The sequence below is a fragment of the Crinia signifera genome, chromosome 19 (assembly GCF_055691185.1).
Source record: "Crinia signifera chromosome 19, ASM5569118v1, whole genome shotgun sequence".
Classification (NCBI taxonomy): domain Eukaryota; kingdom Metazoa; phylum Chordata; class Amphibia; order Anura; family Myobatrachidae; genus Crinia; species Crinia signifera.
Window position 1 is genome coordinate 39,968,833 of NC_139226.1, and position 17,292 is coordinate 39,986,124.

Below are 17,292 nucleotides of genomic sequence, written 5' to 3' on the forward strand. Positions count from 1 at the left end.
GTCGCTCGCAAGCGACAGGTTAGCTAACAGACACAGTTACAATACGGCGGGCCAGCAGGGGGACTCGGGCTACATCAGCCCCCGAAACCCCGCTGGCTGTCTCCCGGACCTGACAGCGCCCCCCCCCCCCTCCAGCGCCCGGTGCGCGTGACCCCCCAGCCACCCCCTAGTTACGGCCCTGTTATGTACCTAACAATTGATGGTTATTTACACTTTACGTTGTTAGCTTGTGTTCTAGCATTCCTCATGTCGGTGGTATATGTGCAGTGGAGAAACTTTTACAGGATAACCCCTTATATACAGGTCCAAATGTATCTTTGTTTTCTGCTTTGTTAAACATGATCCTTAAACAGAATTATTTTTACTGCAATGGTGCCTATTATAGGCAATTCATGCCCCTTTCAGACCGCACTTTTTACCCCGTTATTTTACAGTTTTTTTACCATTTTAAAATGATAATTTGTACAGTCTGATTTGTAAACGTTAATAAAGCAGGGTCCTACCCATTTCAGACACGTTTTTTTTTTTCATCCACTGTTTTCTATGGGTTAAAACGGGTTCAGTGTTGTGAAGGAACAAAAACTGCATTGAAATACCGTTTAAGGACAAAAACTGCACTGAAATACTGTTTAAAGACATGCAGTGTGAAAGGGGTTTTAGCTGGCAGACCCGTTTTTAGAAACGTTTTAAAATACCTGGTCAAAGCCAGTTTTGCGGTGTCAAAGCAGCATCAGTGGCTGTGCGATGGGTTCGCCCGTGGCACCGGCCTATGCCAACACATATGTTCGAAATTGAAAATTAAGCATTCTTTACCAGAGATCTGAGAGATAGGATCCTTTGTTACAAGCGATACATCGATGATGTACTGATTATATGGAAGGGGGACCCGTCAGACTTATGTAACCACATTGCAGAAGTTAAAGAGTGGGACTGTCCGATTAAATTTACTTACAGTAAAAGTTTAGAAGAGATTCCATTCATACAGGGCAGCACGGATGGTGTAATGGTTAGCATTACTGCCTCACAGCACTGAGGTCATGGGTTTGATCCCCACCATGGCTCTAACTGTGTGGAGTTTGTATCTTCTCCCCGTGCTTGCGTGGGTTTCCTCCGGGTACTCCGGTTTCCTCCCACAATCCAAAAATATACAGGTAGGTTAATTGACTTCCAACAAAATTAACCCTAGAATGTCTGTGTGCGTGTGTACATGTGGTAGGGAATATAGATTGTAAGCTCCTCTGGGGCAGGGACTGATGTGAATGTTAAAATATTCTCTGTAAAGCGCTGCGGAATCTGTGTGCGCTATATAAGAAACTGGTAATAAATAATAAATAAATACAAGAGCAACCAGCGTTCTTATTTCATATATATATACTGTATATAGCGAGGGAGAGATCGGCACTCCAAAAGTTACACAGAACAGTATGAGCCTGGGGTACCTTCCAGTGTCTGGTTAACACAACAAATAGGATGGGGAGACGGTGGCACTCGCAGGACTTACAAAAACCTGTAAAACCATTCTACACAGAGTACATGACTGGGCCTATCAAGAACTTTAGTATGAAAGAGGTCAAGGATCAGCTCCCCCAAATATGGACATACAGCCTGCTGCTTCTCCAGCTCTCAGCTCTCCTCTTTATTGACCTCTGCAGATACAAACCAGTCATCATGTATCAGGGCCTGTGCCATGTCATCACCTACGGACTACTGTGCTTTGCGTCCAGTTTCCAGGCCATGCAGTGCCTTCAGGTTACCTCAGCTATGGTCACTGCATGTGACGTTGCCATCTTTTCTTATGTATACAATGTGGCGAAAGCTGACAAGCATGACAAGGCCTTTATCTTTTGTAGAACATATAACTTGCTGGGATACACCATAGGAGCTCTGAGTTATCAGCTGATAGTGACGTATGGCCACTTCTCCTACTACCACCTGAACATTATTTCCTTGGGAAGTGCGTCAGTGGCTTTTATCACCTCCATTTTCTTGCCCACCCCCAGGATGAATGAGCCAAATTCACAATGTTTAAATGACCACATTAAGCATAAAGACAGGAACACTGTGCACTGCTGCTGCAATGTGGTGGTCAGGTTCCTCAAGCAGCAACGGCAGGACATCTGTGAGTGCTGTAGTTTCAACACCAGATGCTGATGAATATGGTGGTTACAATTAAGATTGATAGAAAACCATCTGACCGCAACACAGTTTCATCCAATCAGTACTCTAGTCGGCCATATTCCCAGTTTTTGTTAGAGCTAAAAGAATTGTTAGCAACCCGGTGGTTCTTGAACAAGTTCTTGATGAAATGTGTGAAAAATTCCTGATACGTGGTTACTCACCCCTGATTCTTAAAGCTGCTAGATCTAAATTAGATCAAATTGATAGGAAACAAACTTTAATGCCTTCTGGTAAATAAAAAACACTGATAATACTATCCATTGGGTACAACAATTTAATGTAGCCAATAAAATCATACAACAACGAATGAAACACCTTTGGCGTATGATTACAACAGACAAGGATTTATCAAAATTTAAACATACTAAAATCATGTCCAGCTATAAAACGGGAAAGAATCTGAAGGACTGGCTTGTCCGAACAGATATTACTGCCCTAGCACAATATGATCCATTGATACAACATAAGAGTCCTGGGTGGCATAAGTGCACGGGATGTACGACCTGTAGCCATATGATTACATCCAGATGGTTTTTTCATCCTTATACAGGAGAAAGATTCCCAATTAGATACCCTTTGGGCTGTGATAGCTCCTTTGTTGTATATATGGTGAAGTGCCCATGTGGGTTATGGTAAATAGGGAAGACTGCCAGGGCCTTCAAAGAAAGGATGGCCATGCACCATACTTCCATAGGCGTGCGAAGCCCATTTTTTTAGGGGGTGCACCATTGGAGGGGCGTGTCCATCGCCGCCTACTGGGCGTGTCCATCACGACCTAATGGGCATAAATGCAAAATAAATAGGTGACTTATTTATGTATATGCACTTAAGAGTGAATCATCCCCCCCCTCATATACTATAAACAGGGACAGTGTGCACCTAAGGAGTGCTGCAAAAATTTAAAGTATTACATATAATGCCACACACCATAATGCCATTACACATTATGCCAGGACTTGACAATAGCGACAGTGCGCGCCAAAGGCATGCGCCAAAAATTTACACCATAATACCTATTGCACATCACACAGCCATTACATAGTATACCATATGCCTTACACATTATACCACACTTTGTAATACCCATTACACGTTGCGCCCCACACTGTGATGTCCATTACATGTTACGACTCACACTGTTATGCCAATTTTGCTTCACACCATAATGCCAATTACATATTAGGCCACATAAAGGTACCATAATACCAATTACATATTAAGCCACACACTGTTATGCCAATTACCTATTACATCCCACACCATAATGCCCATGACATATTACGCCCACACCGAATTGCCTATTACACATTATACCATATGCTGTAATGCTCATTACACATTATTCCACACACAGCAATGCCCATTACACAGTATGCCACACACCAAATTACCCATTACACCACACTTATATGGTGTATAAGTGTATACATTACATATTATACCTTGCACCATATTGCTCATTATACATTATGCCACACACCATAATGCCCATTACTTATTATGCCATATAAGTGCGCTTACCTACATGCTCGTTGTCAGGAGTTACATGTTCGATGCCAGGGTTTACATGCTCCATGCCAGGGGGTTACATGCCCCTTCACTTGGGGGGGGGGGTTGCATGCTCATTGCCATAGGAACTACATGCCTGTTGCCCAAGGGGCAAGGGGATATATGCTCATTGTCTGGGGGGGATTACATGCTCGTTACCCACATATAATGCCCCCCTTAGTTCTACATACATTATGCCCCGCATAGTGCCACATGCATAATGCCCCTGTAGTGCCACACACAATGCCCCAATAGTGCCACATACATACTGCCCCCATAGTGCCACACATCATACTGCCCCCATAGTGCCACACATATAATGGCCCTGTAGTGCCACATACTTAATGCCCCCTGTAGTTACATACACATTTAATGCCCCATTGTGCTACAGTATATATGCAGTGTCATGTATAAATGACAGAGCAGCCTGGAGCCTGTGGAGGAAGGCGAGAGCTAGCTGCCACTGCAGCAGTGTGTGGGCTGGGGACAAAGCTGCTGCTGCCAGGCAGATGAGGGGAGGGGGCGCCGGGGGAAGGAACTTGGCTGATGAGGAGGGAGCGTTGCTGCAGCCTGCAGGTGACCCCCGTGTCAGATGGTGCTCCTGGTTAGTAAGCGGGGAGGAGGACTCGTAGTGAGGAGCGCTGCCGCAGGTGACCCCGTCTCCCTGCTTAAGGAGCCGCTGGCTGTGGGGCCGGAGCGCATAGATACAGGTCCTGGCGCCGGAAACTGCTTCCGGCGACAGGCAGCCGCCGGGCAGCTCCACACTGCTGCTGGCAGGGGAGGACAGTGCTGCGTTCGTGCGGGGGGGTGCCGGTCATTAGGAGGTGCCTGTGCACCCCTGGCACCACCCGTGCGCACGCCTATGCGTACTTCCATTAGATCTGCATTAAAGGGAAAGCCATCTGACCAGCCAGCTAGTAAGAGAAGAGGTGATAGACACAAGCAACTCCTCCGTCTTGAATCCAATGGATTTTTACCTTAGATACAGTCAAACCCAGAGGGCTTTAATGATCACCTAAATTTAAATATATTTCCTTCATAATTGTGGTTATATTGACATGTAGATTGATCTGGGTAGCATGTGTTGGAACTAAATGGAAATATGGAGATCATCCCTTTCATTCATAGCTATATAATATAGGACACCGCAATACATGCAAAATATTATATATCCCGCATATTTATAATGGATGTTATTTATGTACATATCTGTATCATAGTTCTTTTAGTCTTTTTTTTATGTGTTCTTTTATGGCAGTATAAGCCTGGAAGTAACTGACGGGTAACTCCAGAAGTTCTCTGCGGTTCAGCGTCCAGATGTTGAGCCTGCTCCGAGCTGCACGCCCGCCTCACATGTATGGTACTTAAGGTGAGCACTTTGTTCGTGTCAATGGTATTTGTTTCTTGTATGCTGCCTAAAGAAGGGGAATTAAAGTACCCGAAAGCTGGCACATTGGTGTCTGCGTGGAGTGTATATTATCAAAACTGATGGGTGCCGCCTACTGGATTGGTAATATATATGCTGGACCAAAGCCAGGAAGATAATGAAGGACCTCAGCCATCCCAACAATGGACTCTTCTCCCTATTGCGATCAGGGAAACGCTACCGCTCATTGAAGGCAAACACAGAGCGAATGAGAAGGAGCTTCTTCCCGCAGGCCATTAGAGACCTCAACCAGACCTCCTGATACCGGGACTTTCCTTCCTTCTTTCTAGATATACCCCACACAATCTCTCTATCTACACTCTTCCTCAGCCGATCTACTTATTCTAATGTAAAATAGGACAGTTGTATAAGCATTTCACTACATATTGTACTATGTATGACTTGTATGTGACAAATAATATTTGATTTGTTAGATATATACAGTATTTATATATATATATATATATATATACATATATACACATATATACATACACACAGTATATATAGCATGTGCACTCGGAGACTACAATAGAGTCAAAATATATATTTAAATAAAGTGCATAATACAATACGGTCAAGTATCTCAATGTTTCGTGGGTATCAAGGTACATTGGTAAAATTTAATAAAGGGTCTGTGAACCCCAAAACGCCAGGATACTTGGACGCATTATGCACTTACATCTAAATACATCTAAATACATCTTTTGACTCTATTGTAGTCTCTGAGTGCCGCTGTTTTCCACACATGCTGCATTTACTTTTCCAGAAGGCACCGGAGTGACTGTTTATGGAAGGGTGAGTGCTTTGTGGTCACCCAGACAATTTCATATTTTACATAAAAAATTGACTTATATTTATCAAATGAGTTGTAAAATGAAGAAAACATATAGTCAAGACATTACCAAGGTTTGAAATAATGATTTTTTTTATTTCAAATAATAATTTTGTTCTTCAGACTTTGCTTTTGTCAAAGAATGCTCCTTTTGCAGCAATTACAGCATTGCAGACCTTTGGCATTCTAGCTGTTAATTTGTTGAGTTAATATGTCTGAAGAAATTTCACCCCACGCTTCCTGAAGCACCTCCCACAAGTTGGATTGACGTTTCCAGCACCAAAGCAGCCCCAGAACATCACATTACCTCCACCATGCTTGACAGATGGCGTCAGGCATCTTCCAGCATCTTTTAACTTGTTCTGCGTCTCACACCTGTTCTTCTGGGTGATCCAAACACCTCAAACTTTGATCCGTCTGTCCATAGCATTTTTTCCAATCTTCCCCTTTACAAGAGACAGATTTATATTGTTGGTGGGAGAAGGTTGCAGGAGGACGTAGTGACGGTTGAGGTGGTAGCAGTAATCGACATGCGGGTGGGAGGATATTGGGGGGTTATGGTGCTGGGGATGTCGATGTACACAGAGTTGACTTCATCGAATTTTACTTTGACCTCAAATTGAGCGATGAGGTGGTGGGGGTGCTGAGGGGTGGGATAAAGGTGGTGGGGGTGATCACACTGATGGTATGGTATGACCGGTGATGCAGGTGGGATTAATTCGGTTGAGCTCAGAGAGCTCTCAGCTTTCTCGACATCTAAGAGAATGAGATAAATAAGTAGATGTAATTTCAGTATTATTGTCTTATATGTAACACTTACTACATAGGGATAGACATGTTATGTATGGGGATTGCACCATTTTCGCTGGAGCTAAAAGTTTTCTCTCAATAGTAAAAATTGGACCTGTCAAGGTCCATACTCACCAGGCGATTATGCCTAGCGTGAATGTGAAGCGATGATTGCTATCATCGCTGGGGGGAAATGTCAGCGCTATGCAAAGCCGTTCTCAAAGACGCTCATCTGCTGGTAACACCAGCAGATGAGCGGCTTTCCCAGCGATGATGCGGGATCATCGGCGGGCCATATACACTGGGCGGCTTTGAGCTGAAAGCCGCTCAAACTTGGTGTTTTCAGTGGCTTTCAGCTCATATTCGCCCAGTGTGTATGGGCCTTTAGTCTGTCCTGTGGTGTAATTATGTAGAACCAGTATATAGTTATTCTTACCTGTCTCTTGTCCCTTCTGCTTATATCTTCTGTAGCTGCAAGAATAAGAAAAATTGTTTAGTTATAGACCATAACTCTGTACCTGGGAACGGACCCTTCAGGTCCAATATTCATGCTAGATCCCAGAGATCCCACCCAAACTTATCAGCATGCTGTCTCCCTTGTATAAAGGAGAAGTAGAACCCCCCACACACACACACGCTCCATCACCACAACACAGTGACAAGTGACTTATGGTATAAGTTGGCATTCTAACATTACTCTTTATCCTTTATGACCCCTTATCCATTTAAATGGACACGATTAGTAAATGTATTACATATACTGTATTGTGATGACAGCTGCCATTCAAATCCCAATGTCCATTTAAATGTACATTTAAAAAACCTGTGAACATTTTCTGGCAGATTCTATCATAATATCGTATTAGAATTAATGCTGATGTTTTGGTGTAGGAGCTACAATGCTTTATGTGCCAAAAAAGACCCACCCACCCATATATATTTGGGGGTTCTTAGGGCCTCATTTGTCTATTTGACCACTGTCATCACTGAGATACATCAGAGACATACAATGGGTCATAAAGGGTTAATATGTCAACACATACCCCCCTAATGTCACTTTTATATAACCAAAATGTTCCATTCCTAAAGGCCCCCATACATTAGGCCAACCTAAATCGGACCTGTTTCCCTGGCAGCTCCCTGGGAGAGCTTAAATACCATTAGGCACTTGATGTGCCAAGTTTTGCATGTGATAAATCGCATTTGATTTATCACATGCAACTCCCGGGGAGCTGCAGGCAGAGGGAGCCAGGTGGGGGAGTTCGCGGAGAGACGGGCAGGGGGAGCCGGAAGCCTGGCTGCAAAACCCATACAAATGAATGGGAAGCCACCGTTTGGGTGAGAGCTCTCACCCAATCAGTGGCTGACCATATATTTGTATGTTTTTTTTCTTAACTACGCCCGGTGCCCCCTGCCCCCCTCTGCATCCCCACCAGCTCGTGGAAACCCTCACCTGCCTCTCTGCGTCCCCCCGCCCGACTCCTAGTATCCCCCCGCCCCGGCTCCGGATATGACATCATGGGTGCCGCTGATGGCTGCACATGAGATTTATCTTATCTTATGTGCAGCCCCTCCAACCTCCGATCCGATGTGCACAGAACTGCGCATCAGATCAAATGTCATACATCGATTTCACAGCCCGATCCATCGGAATCAGGTGAAATCAAGCCCAAATCGCATGGGGGCCTTGAGATTCAGTATGGGCACTAGACATTGCACACAGTGTATATGTCTCCAGCCTGGAAAAGGGCTGTAGACATATACACATACTGTATACACCGACCTGCCAATCACAATGTGTGTCTATTACATAATATAATAATAACATCTGGGAATATAATCAGTAACATCATGTGTAGAAGTAACTTACCATAAGTACAGGAAAACTGCGAATATCAGTATAGCAACTGCAAAGCCTCCATACACAGCGGTGTAGATTATTCTGTCAGCTATAAAAGAGAAAACACATTTGGTCAATAAATGCCTGTCATTTCCATCCATGTTATACATAGCAATTCATTGTGTAAGACATGCAGGGCTGGCGCCACCACTAGGCAGCTTTGGGCATTTGCCTAGGGCGCCGGCCACTGGAGGGCGGGAATGAGCTGCAGAAAGGTCCCGCCAGCGCAGAGGAGAGCAGGAGGAGGAAAGCTGCACGCACCTGCCAAGTTATTCAGGTGAGTGAGCCATATGCCTCCGCCCCCTCTGACTGGAGCCTGCCCATGTGTGTGTTACTCCCCCCCCCCCCCCCAATCAGCGGCAATCATTGGTGGATGGCGGCCGCTATCCCTCCCTACCGCGGCGTGGAGCAGATAGGCGGTGGCTGTGGACACATCCCCCCCCGTGCAGCAGGTGGACAGTGGCCGCATCCCCCCAGACCGGGTCAGAGCGGAGGGGGGCTGGGGGGGGGGTCACCTGGGGCATTGAAACGGCTTGCACCGGCCCTGAAGACGTGTATAGCAAAATTAGTCAGCAGGGCAAATATACAGGGGTATATTCAATTCCTGTGGGAAATGCCTTCTTGTCGGAAAGACGTCAGGTTCTGACTTGGAATGCTCCGAACTGTCGGAAACCAATTCAATTGGCAGAATAGCTGCCAATCCACCTGCTTTTGTCAGAAACAGGGCCAAATCCAACCTGTGGGATTTGGCCCTGTTTTTGACAAAAGCAGGTGAATGACTTGAATTGCTAGTGTGGGATCCATTCTGCCAAAGAATGTTGGAATGGATCCAACACTAATTGAATATACCCCAAAGTCTCTATACGCATTGCCTAAACTAGAAAGCCAGGGCCATCTATAGATGTGTTCACACCTCAGCCCCATTATAGTGCCATGGACTCTGTGACTAAGCTGCGCTATGCATCTCACTATAGACTCGCACACTATGGGCCAGATGTATCAAGCTTCAAAAATGATAAAATGGAGAGTGATAAACAACCAGTGAATAAGCTCCTCTCTGCCATGTCACAGGCTGGGTTTGAAAAATGACAGTAGGAGCTGACTGGCTGGTTGTTTATCACTCTCCACTTTATCACTTTTTGAAGCTTGATACATCTGGCCCTGTGTAGGCTTCTACCTGTTCCTGGTCACCAGATCCGTGAACCGGGGAACCTGAGATCAACTACTAGTGATATCATGCAACTGAACTGTAATCATGGGAATGGCCGTGTCATACTCACCATATGCAGTATTCGGTGGTACAGTGGATTCGCCAAATTCGGCTATGACATTCTGGGCGGACCAGACTTCCTCCAGTGAGGGGGTAACTCCCGAGGGGCCTGATGTTACAGCACCTGAAAGACAAACAGAGTCAGCGGATAAATATAAATATGCAGTGACATGAAAACAGAAATCCCAGGAGATGCTGTCTCCCCCCCCCCCCCCCCCCCCCTTCCCAGCTGAATATACAGTCACTGATGATATTGTCAGATTTGACTGTGCGTTCAGACAACAGGGTAGAACCAATGGGAACGTGCATTGTTAATGATATGCACGATAATATCAATCGATCACAATATAGTTATAATGCACATAGATTAGTAATATTGCATAGTGTGTGCCCAGTTATGACTGATGTAGCGCTATGTGATCTGTGTTATGTGTATTATATGACTTTGTGTCCTGACATCAGCTGTGGTGTAATGCGCCAGTCACTATTTGGCAAATAAAATGATTTCTGTCGTGTAAAGCCTAAATAAATGAAATAACTGATGTGCCCACTTACCTACTGCGGGATATAATGGCGATGCCATATCATGAAATGATATTGAAAACGCTTCAAATTAATTCTCTAGCACAGAAAAAAATTTCTAGCACAGAAATAATTTGCTTCTTACTCCTTCAAAACTACCTTTCTAAAGAGGCATTCGGAACCTATGACATCACATCAGCCTTAGCTCTATTGTGATGTCATAATGACAGCTTGGGCCTGGCTGGGACTGTAATGGAGAATTTGTGCAGCAATACAAATAATGTATCACTGTGATGTTACTTTGTTATTTTTATTTGGGATATTTACTATCAGTGTCACCCTTTATTTATATGATGTCTACTACAGGGGCTCGTACTCTGCAGATTAGGATGCACAGAAATGTCCTAGTTTTACAAATGTGTTATTAAGTAGTAGATTGGATGGACAATCATTGGGGCTAATTCAGATGTAGTTGTAGTAGCAATCACTGAGGTCACCCCGTGGCTGGTTATAGCCGGGTGGGGGGACGCCACAATGTTTTTTTTTTTAACTGATTTATTCTATTTTGTTACACTGAGGAGCATTGCATGGATCTGACTGATCTGTGCAGGCTTCAGCCAGATACCACCAACAACTTGGTCTATTTAACATTCGTATTTACTGGTGAATTCATATCCAAACTCACCAGTATGAATGACTGTAAATTTGCCGATCACATAGAACGCTATGGCCACATACGGCCGTGTTCTGTCAATGGCGTATGCATTCGTAACAGCCAAATTCGTCTGACCTTGCCTTATATACATATGTAAATCAGCCGGGCATTGGGCCCCAGACGTATTTTATATAGAACAAGGAGGCAGGGCAGTGTCCTCCCACATTGATGGCAAAAGTATTCAACATCGGCCATAAACCATCGATTATTTGAAAATCATTGATGGTCGATGGGCATCCCTAGAACTGGAGGAGGGTGGGGGACAGTATGCAGCTCCCGGCAGTGGGTGAGCGTCTCCTCCCACTGGGAGGGAGTGAGCGTGCATGAGAGCAGGAGGTTGTATAATAGTGGTATGTGGGCAAGACATTGATAAAAGTTGTGGCGCTGGTGCAGAGGGCAGTGGGGAAACCTGCAGTGCGGCAGCCAGGGCCGGATTTCCCACCTAGGGGCGGTACCTGCTTGTGGTGGTACAGGATCCCCCATTGTCACGGGGGTACGTGAAATGCGGGAGTGGGGGCCGCGGTGGTCCGCTGGGGGGGTGGAATTGCCGGAAGGGGGTCTGCAAATTGCGGGAGGGGGGGTGGTGTGTGGGGATCCGCGGTTAGCGGGAGGGGGCGGGGGTCCGCAAATTGTGGGCGGGGGCGCGGGGGGGCTTGAATCGTGGGAAGGGGGGTCCGCAAATTGCGGGAGGGGGGTTGTCGGGGTTAGTGAATTGCGGGAGGGGGGGTTGCGGAGGTCCGTGAATTGCGGGAGGGGCGCGTGGGGTGCCGTGAGTCAAGGGGGGGTGGTGCGGGGGTCCGTGAATCACGGGAGGGGTCATGAATCGCAGGAGGGGGGGGTCGTGGGGGGGTTGCGAATCGCAGGAGGGGGGTGTGGGGGGTTGCCGTGAATTGCATGAGGGGGGCGTGAATCAAGGGAGGGTGGGCGCAGGGGGGTGGTGCGGGGGTCCGTGAATCGCGGGAGGGGGCATGAATCGCGGGAGGGGGGGTCGTGGGGGGTTCCGAATCGCAGGAAGGGGGGTATGGGGGGTGCCGTGAATTGCGTGAGGGGGGCATGAATCGCGGGAGGGGGGGTCCCCGAATGTGTGAATTACGGGGCGGTCGCAAATCGCGAGAGGTGCCGAGGGGGCCTGCAAATCGCGGGAGGGGGGCGCTACGGGGGGTTTCGTGAATCGCGGGAGGGGGCGGCGCGAATTGCGGGAGGGGGGTCGCAAATCACAGTAGGGGGGGGGTGCCGTGAATCGCGGGAGGGGGGGTCGCGGGGGGCCCTTTTAATGCCGGGAGGGGGGGTCGCAGGGGTCCCGCGAATCGCGGGAGGGGAGGATGCAGGGGTCCTGCGAATCGCGGGAGGGGGCTCGCGGGAGGGAGGGGTCGCTGGGGTCCCGCGATTTGCGGGAGGGTCGCGGGGGTCCCGCGTTTCGCGGGAGGGGGTGGTCGCGGAGGTCCAGCGAATCGCGGGAGGGGGTGGTCGGGTCTGGGACGGATATTAGACAGCACTTACATCGACAGCCATTACATCGACACCATTAGTTCGACAGCTCAATAGGTCGACATGGTTTTAGGTCGACATACCATTAGGTCGACATGTCATTATGTCGACAGCTCATTAGGTCGACAGCTCATTAGGTCGACAGCTCATTAGGTCGACATGTTTTTAGGTCGACACTGCCATTAGGTCGACAGAGTCTATGTCGACAGTCAAAAGGTCGACATGGGTTTTTTCACTGTTTTTTTGGTCGAAATGTCGACACAGTCGACATGGACACAGTTTGAAGTGTACCGCAGCCGCTCGCTATGCTTCGGGCACGGTGCCTCGCTGCGCTCCGCACACTATTTTATTCTCCCACCACGCCCTAGTGGATAGTAGGGCATGAAATACCGCCTGTCGGCACATGTCGGCTCAATAAACAGTGAAAAAACCCATGTCGACCTTTTGACTGTCGACATAGACACTGTCGACCTAATGGCAGTGTCGACCTAAAAACATGTCGACCTAATGAGCTGTCGACCTAATAAGCTGTCGACCTAATGAGCTGTCGACATAATGACATGTCGACCTAATGGTATGTCGACCTAAAACCATGTCGACCTATTGAGCTGTCGAACTAATGGTGTCGATGTAATGGCTGTCGATGTAAGTGCTGTCTAACAATAGTCCGGATACCGGGGGTCCCGCGAATCGCGGGAGGGGGGTCGCGGGGGTCCCGCGAATCGCGGGAGGGGGGGTTCGCGGGGGTCCCGCGAATCACGGGAGGGGGGGGTCGTGGGGGTCCCGCGACTCGCGGGAGGGTGGAAAGCGGGGGTCCCGCGAATGGCGGGAGGGGGGGTACGGGGTCCCGCGAATGGCGGGAGGGGGGGTCACGGGGGTTCCGCAAATCGCGGGAGGGGGGGTCGCGGGGGTCCCGCGAATCGCGGGAGGGGGGGTCGCGGGGGTCCCGCGAATCGCGGGAGGGGGGTCGCGGGGGGCCCGCGATTTGCGGGAGAGGGGGGGGGCGGGGGTCCCGCGATTCGCGGAAGGGGGGGTCGCGGGGGGCCCGCGAATCGCGGGAGGGGGGGTCGCGGGGGGGTCCCGCAAATCGCGGGAGGGGGGGGTCGCGGAGGGTCCCGCGAATCGCGGGAGGGGGGTCGCGGGGGTCCTGGCAGAGGGGAGGTGATGTCAAGGGGGTGGAACGTTAGACACATGAAAGTGAAACTGTTCTACACAGGAACGTTCTCCACAGGGGTTGAGTGACAGATCTGGCTAAATATATAAGAGATGGGTACAAATGAGGGCATTCATACCCATTAGATCTTAGTAAATTTACCTCACAGTCACTGATGATATAGGTCAGATTTGATGACAGGGGAGAACCAATGGCAATGTGCATTGTTAATATGCACGATAATATTTTAATAATATAGTTATAATGCACATAGATTAGTAATATCGCATAGTGTGTGCCCAGTTATGACTGATGTAGTGCTATGTGATCTGTGTTATTGTGTATTATATGACTTTGTGTCCTGACATCAGCTGTGGTGTAATGCGTCAGTCACTATTTGGCAAATAAAATGATTTCTGTCGTGTAAAGCCTAAATAAATGAAATAACTGATGTGCCCACTTACCTACTGCGGGATATAATGGCGATGCCATATCATGAAATGATATTGAAAACTCTTCAAATTAATTTTCTAGCACAGAAAAAAATTTCTAGCACAGAAATAATTTGCTTCTTACTCCTTCAAAACTACCTTTCTAAAGAGGCATTCGGAACCTATGACATCACATCAGCCTTAGCTCTATTGTGGTGTCATAATGACAGCTTGGGCCTGGCTGGGACTGTTATGGAGAATTTGTGCAGCAATACAAATAATGTATCAGTGTGATGTTACTTTGTTATTTCTATTTGGGATATTTACTATCAGTGTCACCCTTAATGTATATGATGTCTACTACAGGAGCTCGTACTCTGCAGATTAGGATGCACAGTAATGTCCTAGTTTTACAAATGTGTTATTAAGTAGCAGATTGGATGGACAATCATTGGGGCTAATTCAGATGTAGTTGTAGTAGCAATCACTGAGGTCACCCCGTGGCTGGTTATAGCCGGGTGGGGGGACGCCACAATGGTTTTTTTTTAAATGATTTATTCCAGGGGTTCCCAATCTATTTTGAATCACGGCACCCTAGAGTATCAGAATTTTTTTCACGGCACCCCTAGGCCAATTTTTTTTTTACTTAGATTGGGTTTATATGCGATTCTTAGGGTCAGTTATGTGTTAAAGGGCAGGATTTGCTTCTGTTTGTACACATTTTATGATTGTCAGCCACCAGCACTGGTTTTACTCATAAAAAATAAACCATTAATAATTTGAGTTGGTCCTGGACCACCAACCGAGGGCACCCCTGCAATTGTCCCGAGGCACCCCAGGGAGCCACGGCACACAGTTTGGGAACCACTGATTTATTCTATTTTTTTACACTGAGAAGCATTGCACGGATCTGACTGATCTGTTCAGGCTTCACCCAGATACAACCAAAAACTTGGTCTATTTAACATTTGTATTTACTGGTGAATTCGTATCCAAACTCACCAGTATGAATGACTGTAAATTTGCCGATCACATAGAACGCTATGGCCACATACGGCCGTGTTCTGTCAATGGCGTATGCATTCGTAACAGCCAATTTCGGCTGACCTTGCCGAATATACATATGTAAATCAGCCGGGCATTGGGCCCCAGACGTATTTTATATAGAATGGGTACGAATGAGGGCATTCATACCCATTAGATCTTAGTAAATTTATCTCACAGTCACTGATGATATAGGTCAGATTTGATGACAGGGGAGAACCAATGGCAATGTGCATTGTTAATGATATGCACGATAATATTTTTAATAATATAGTTATAATGCACATAGATTAGTAATATCGCATAGTGTGTGCCCAGTTATGACTGATGTAGCGCTATGTGATCCGTGTTATTGTGTATTATATGACTTTGTGTCCTGACATCAGCTGTGGTGTAATGCGTCAGTCACTATTTGGCAAATAAAATGATTTCTGTCGTGTAAAGCCTAAATAATTGAAATAACTGCTGTGCCCACTTACCTACTGCGGGATATAATGGCGATGCCATATCATGAAATGATATTGAAAACGCTTCAAATTAATTTTCTAGCACAGAAAAAAATTTCTAGCACAGAAATAATTTGCTTCTTACTCCTTCAAAACTACCTTTCTAAAGAGGCATTCGGAACCTATGACATCACATCAGCCTTAGCTCTATTGTGATGTCATAATGACAGCTTGGGCCTGGCTGGGCTGTTATGGAGAATTAATACAAATAATGTGTCTGTGTGATGTTACTTCATCATTTCTATTTGGGATATTTACTAACGGAATGGGATCATTCGTCAGACTGCATTTAGGTCTACAAGCATTAGGTCTACACCATTAGGTCGACTTGCATTTAGGTCGATCTAACTGAAGGTCGACATGGGTTAGGTCGACGGGGTCATTAGGTCGACATGGGTTATGTCGACATGGTCATTAGGTCGACAGGTATAAGGTCGACAGGGTCATTAGGTCGACATTGAAAAAAGTAGACATGGGGAGGTTCAATTATTATTATTTTTTTTTTCATTTGTTCAAGCGTCGACACAGTCAACATAGCACCGCATCCGCTCGCCATGCTTCGGGCACGGTGCCTCGCGACGCTGTGCACACTATTTTATTCTCCCACCACGCCCTAGTGGATGGTAGGGCATGAAATACCGCCTGTCGGCACAGGTCGACTCATAAAACAGTCAAATGACCCCATGTCGACCTTTTGCCTGTCAACCTTCCCCATGTCGACCTAATGACCATGTCGACCTTATAAAAGTCGACCTAATGACCCTGTCGACCTAAGTCATGTCGACCTTCAGTCATGTCGACCTAAATGCATGTCTACCTAAATGCAGGTCGACCTTTAGACACACGTCTAAACCAGTCAGTGTGTGGAGAGTGAAAACACAGAAGTGCGCAAGGGAAGCGGCTAAGCCAGCACGCAAGCTGCGCTGCCAACTGGAAGGGAACAGAGTGGGGGCGTTGCCTGCCCGCTGGAGGGAGCAGAGCTAGCTCCCACTCTTTATAGTTGATCCCCGCTGCTGTAGTCGGGCCCGCAGAAGCGCCGGCTGGGGACTACTGACCCGCCTCCTGCTGCTGAGTCCTGGCACCTGATCAATGGAGGCTACCAGAGGAACTTTGGGCGAGGACTGGGCTCCGGTGTCCTGCTGCTGCAGTAGCCATTTTGAAAAGGTGAGACCCTGCTGTTTCTGTCCAGGAGACCCACAGATTACCCTTTCTGGGACACCTTTCCCACACATGGGTTCTGTTGAAAACTTTGCAGGCTCAGAACGCCACACTGTTCAGTGCTTCTATTGGCACTGGTAGCTGCCTTTTGATAGACACTGTATTAGTGCGGCCTTCCTAAATTATATCTTGCTCTTTCACATTGACTTTCATCTTTATAATGTGTGCCACAGTGTGTGGCATATGTATAATGGGCATCACGGTGTGTGGCATATGTATAATGGGCATCACGGTGTGTGGCATAAGTATAATGGGCATCACAATATGTG

The 17,292-nt window shown here is 47.0% G+C and overlaps 1 protein-coding gene across 1 annotated transcript; it reads right to left on the reverse strand.

Annotated features, from left to right (window-relative positions):
• Positions 1 to 6,063: 6,063 nt before the first annotated feature.
• LOC146042353 (uncharacterized) lies at positions 6,064 to 17,037 on the reverse strand. Its single transcript, XM_083162332.1, has 5 exons — positions 16,861 to 17,037; positions 9,957 to 10,212; positions 8,647 to 8,725; positions 7,213 to 7,247; positions 6,064 to 6,743 (listed from the first exon to the last, which is right to left on the reverse strand). Exons 1-5 carry the CDS (start codon positions 17,035 to 17,037, stop codon positions 6,451 to 6,453), a joined length of 840 nt encoding a protein of 279 aa, XP_083018458.1. The 3' UTR covers positions 6,064 to 6,450.
• Positions 17,038 to 17,292: the final 255 nt, after the last annotated feature.

What these genes read in the sequence shown, in the direction of transcription:
- LOC146042353 (XM_083162332.1), bottom strand. Translation starts at nt 17,037, where the DNA reads ATGTGTGGGAAAGGTGTCCCAGAAAGGGTAATCTGTGGGTCTCCTGGA. An exon ending in ACCACCGAATACTGCATATG is followed by an intron (nt 8,726 to 9,956) that starts GTGAGTATGACA and finishes TCTCTTTTATAG; the next exon opens with CTGACAGAATAATCTACACC. An exon ending in GCAGTTTTCCTGTACTTATG is followed by an intron (nt 7,248 to 8,646) that starts GTAAGTTACTTC and finishes TTATTCTTGCAG; the next exon opens with CTACAGAAGATATAAGCAGA.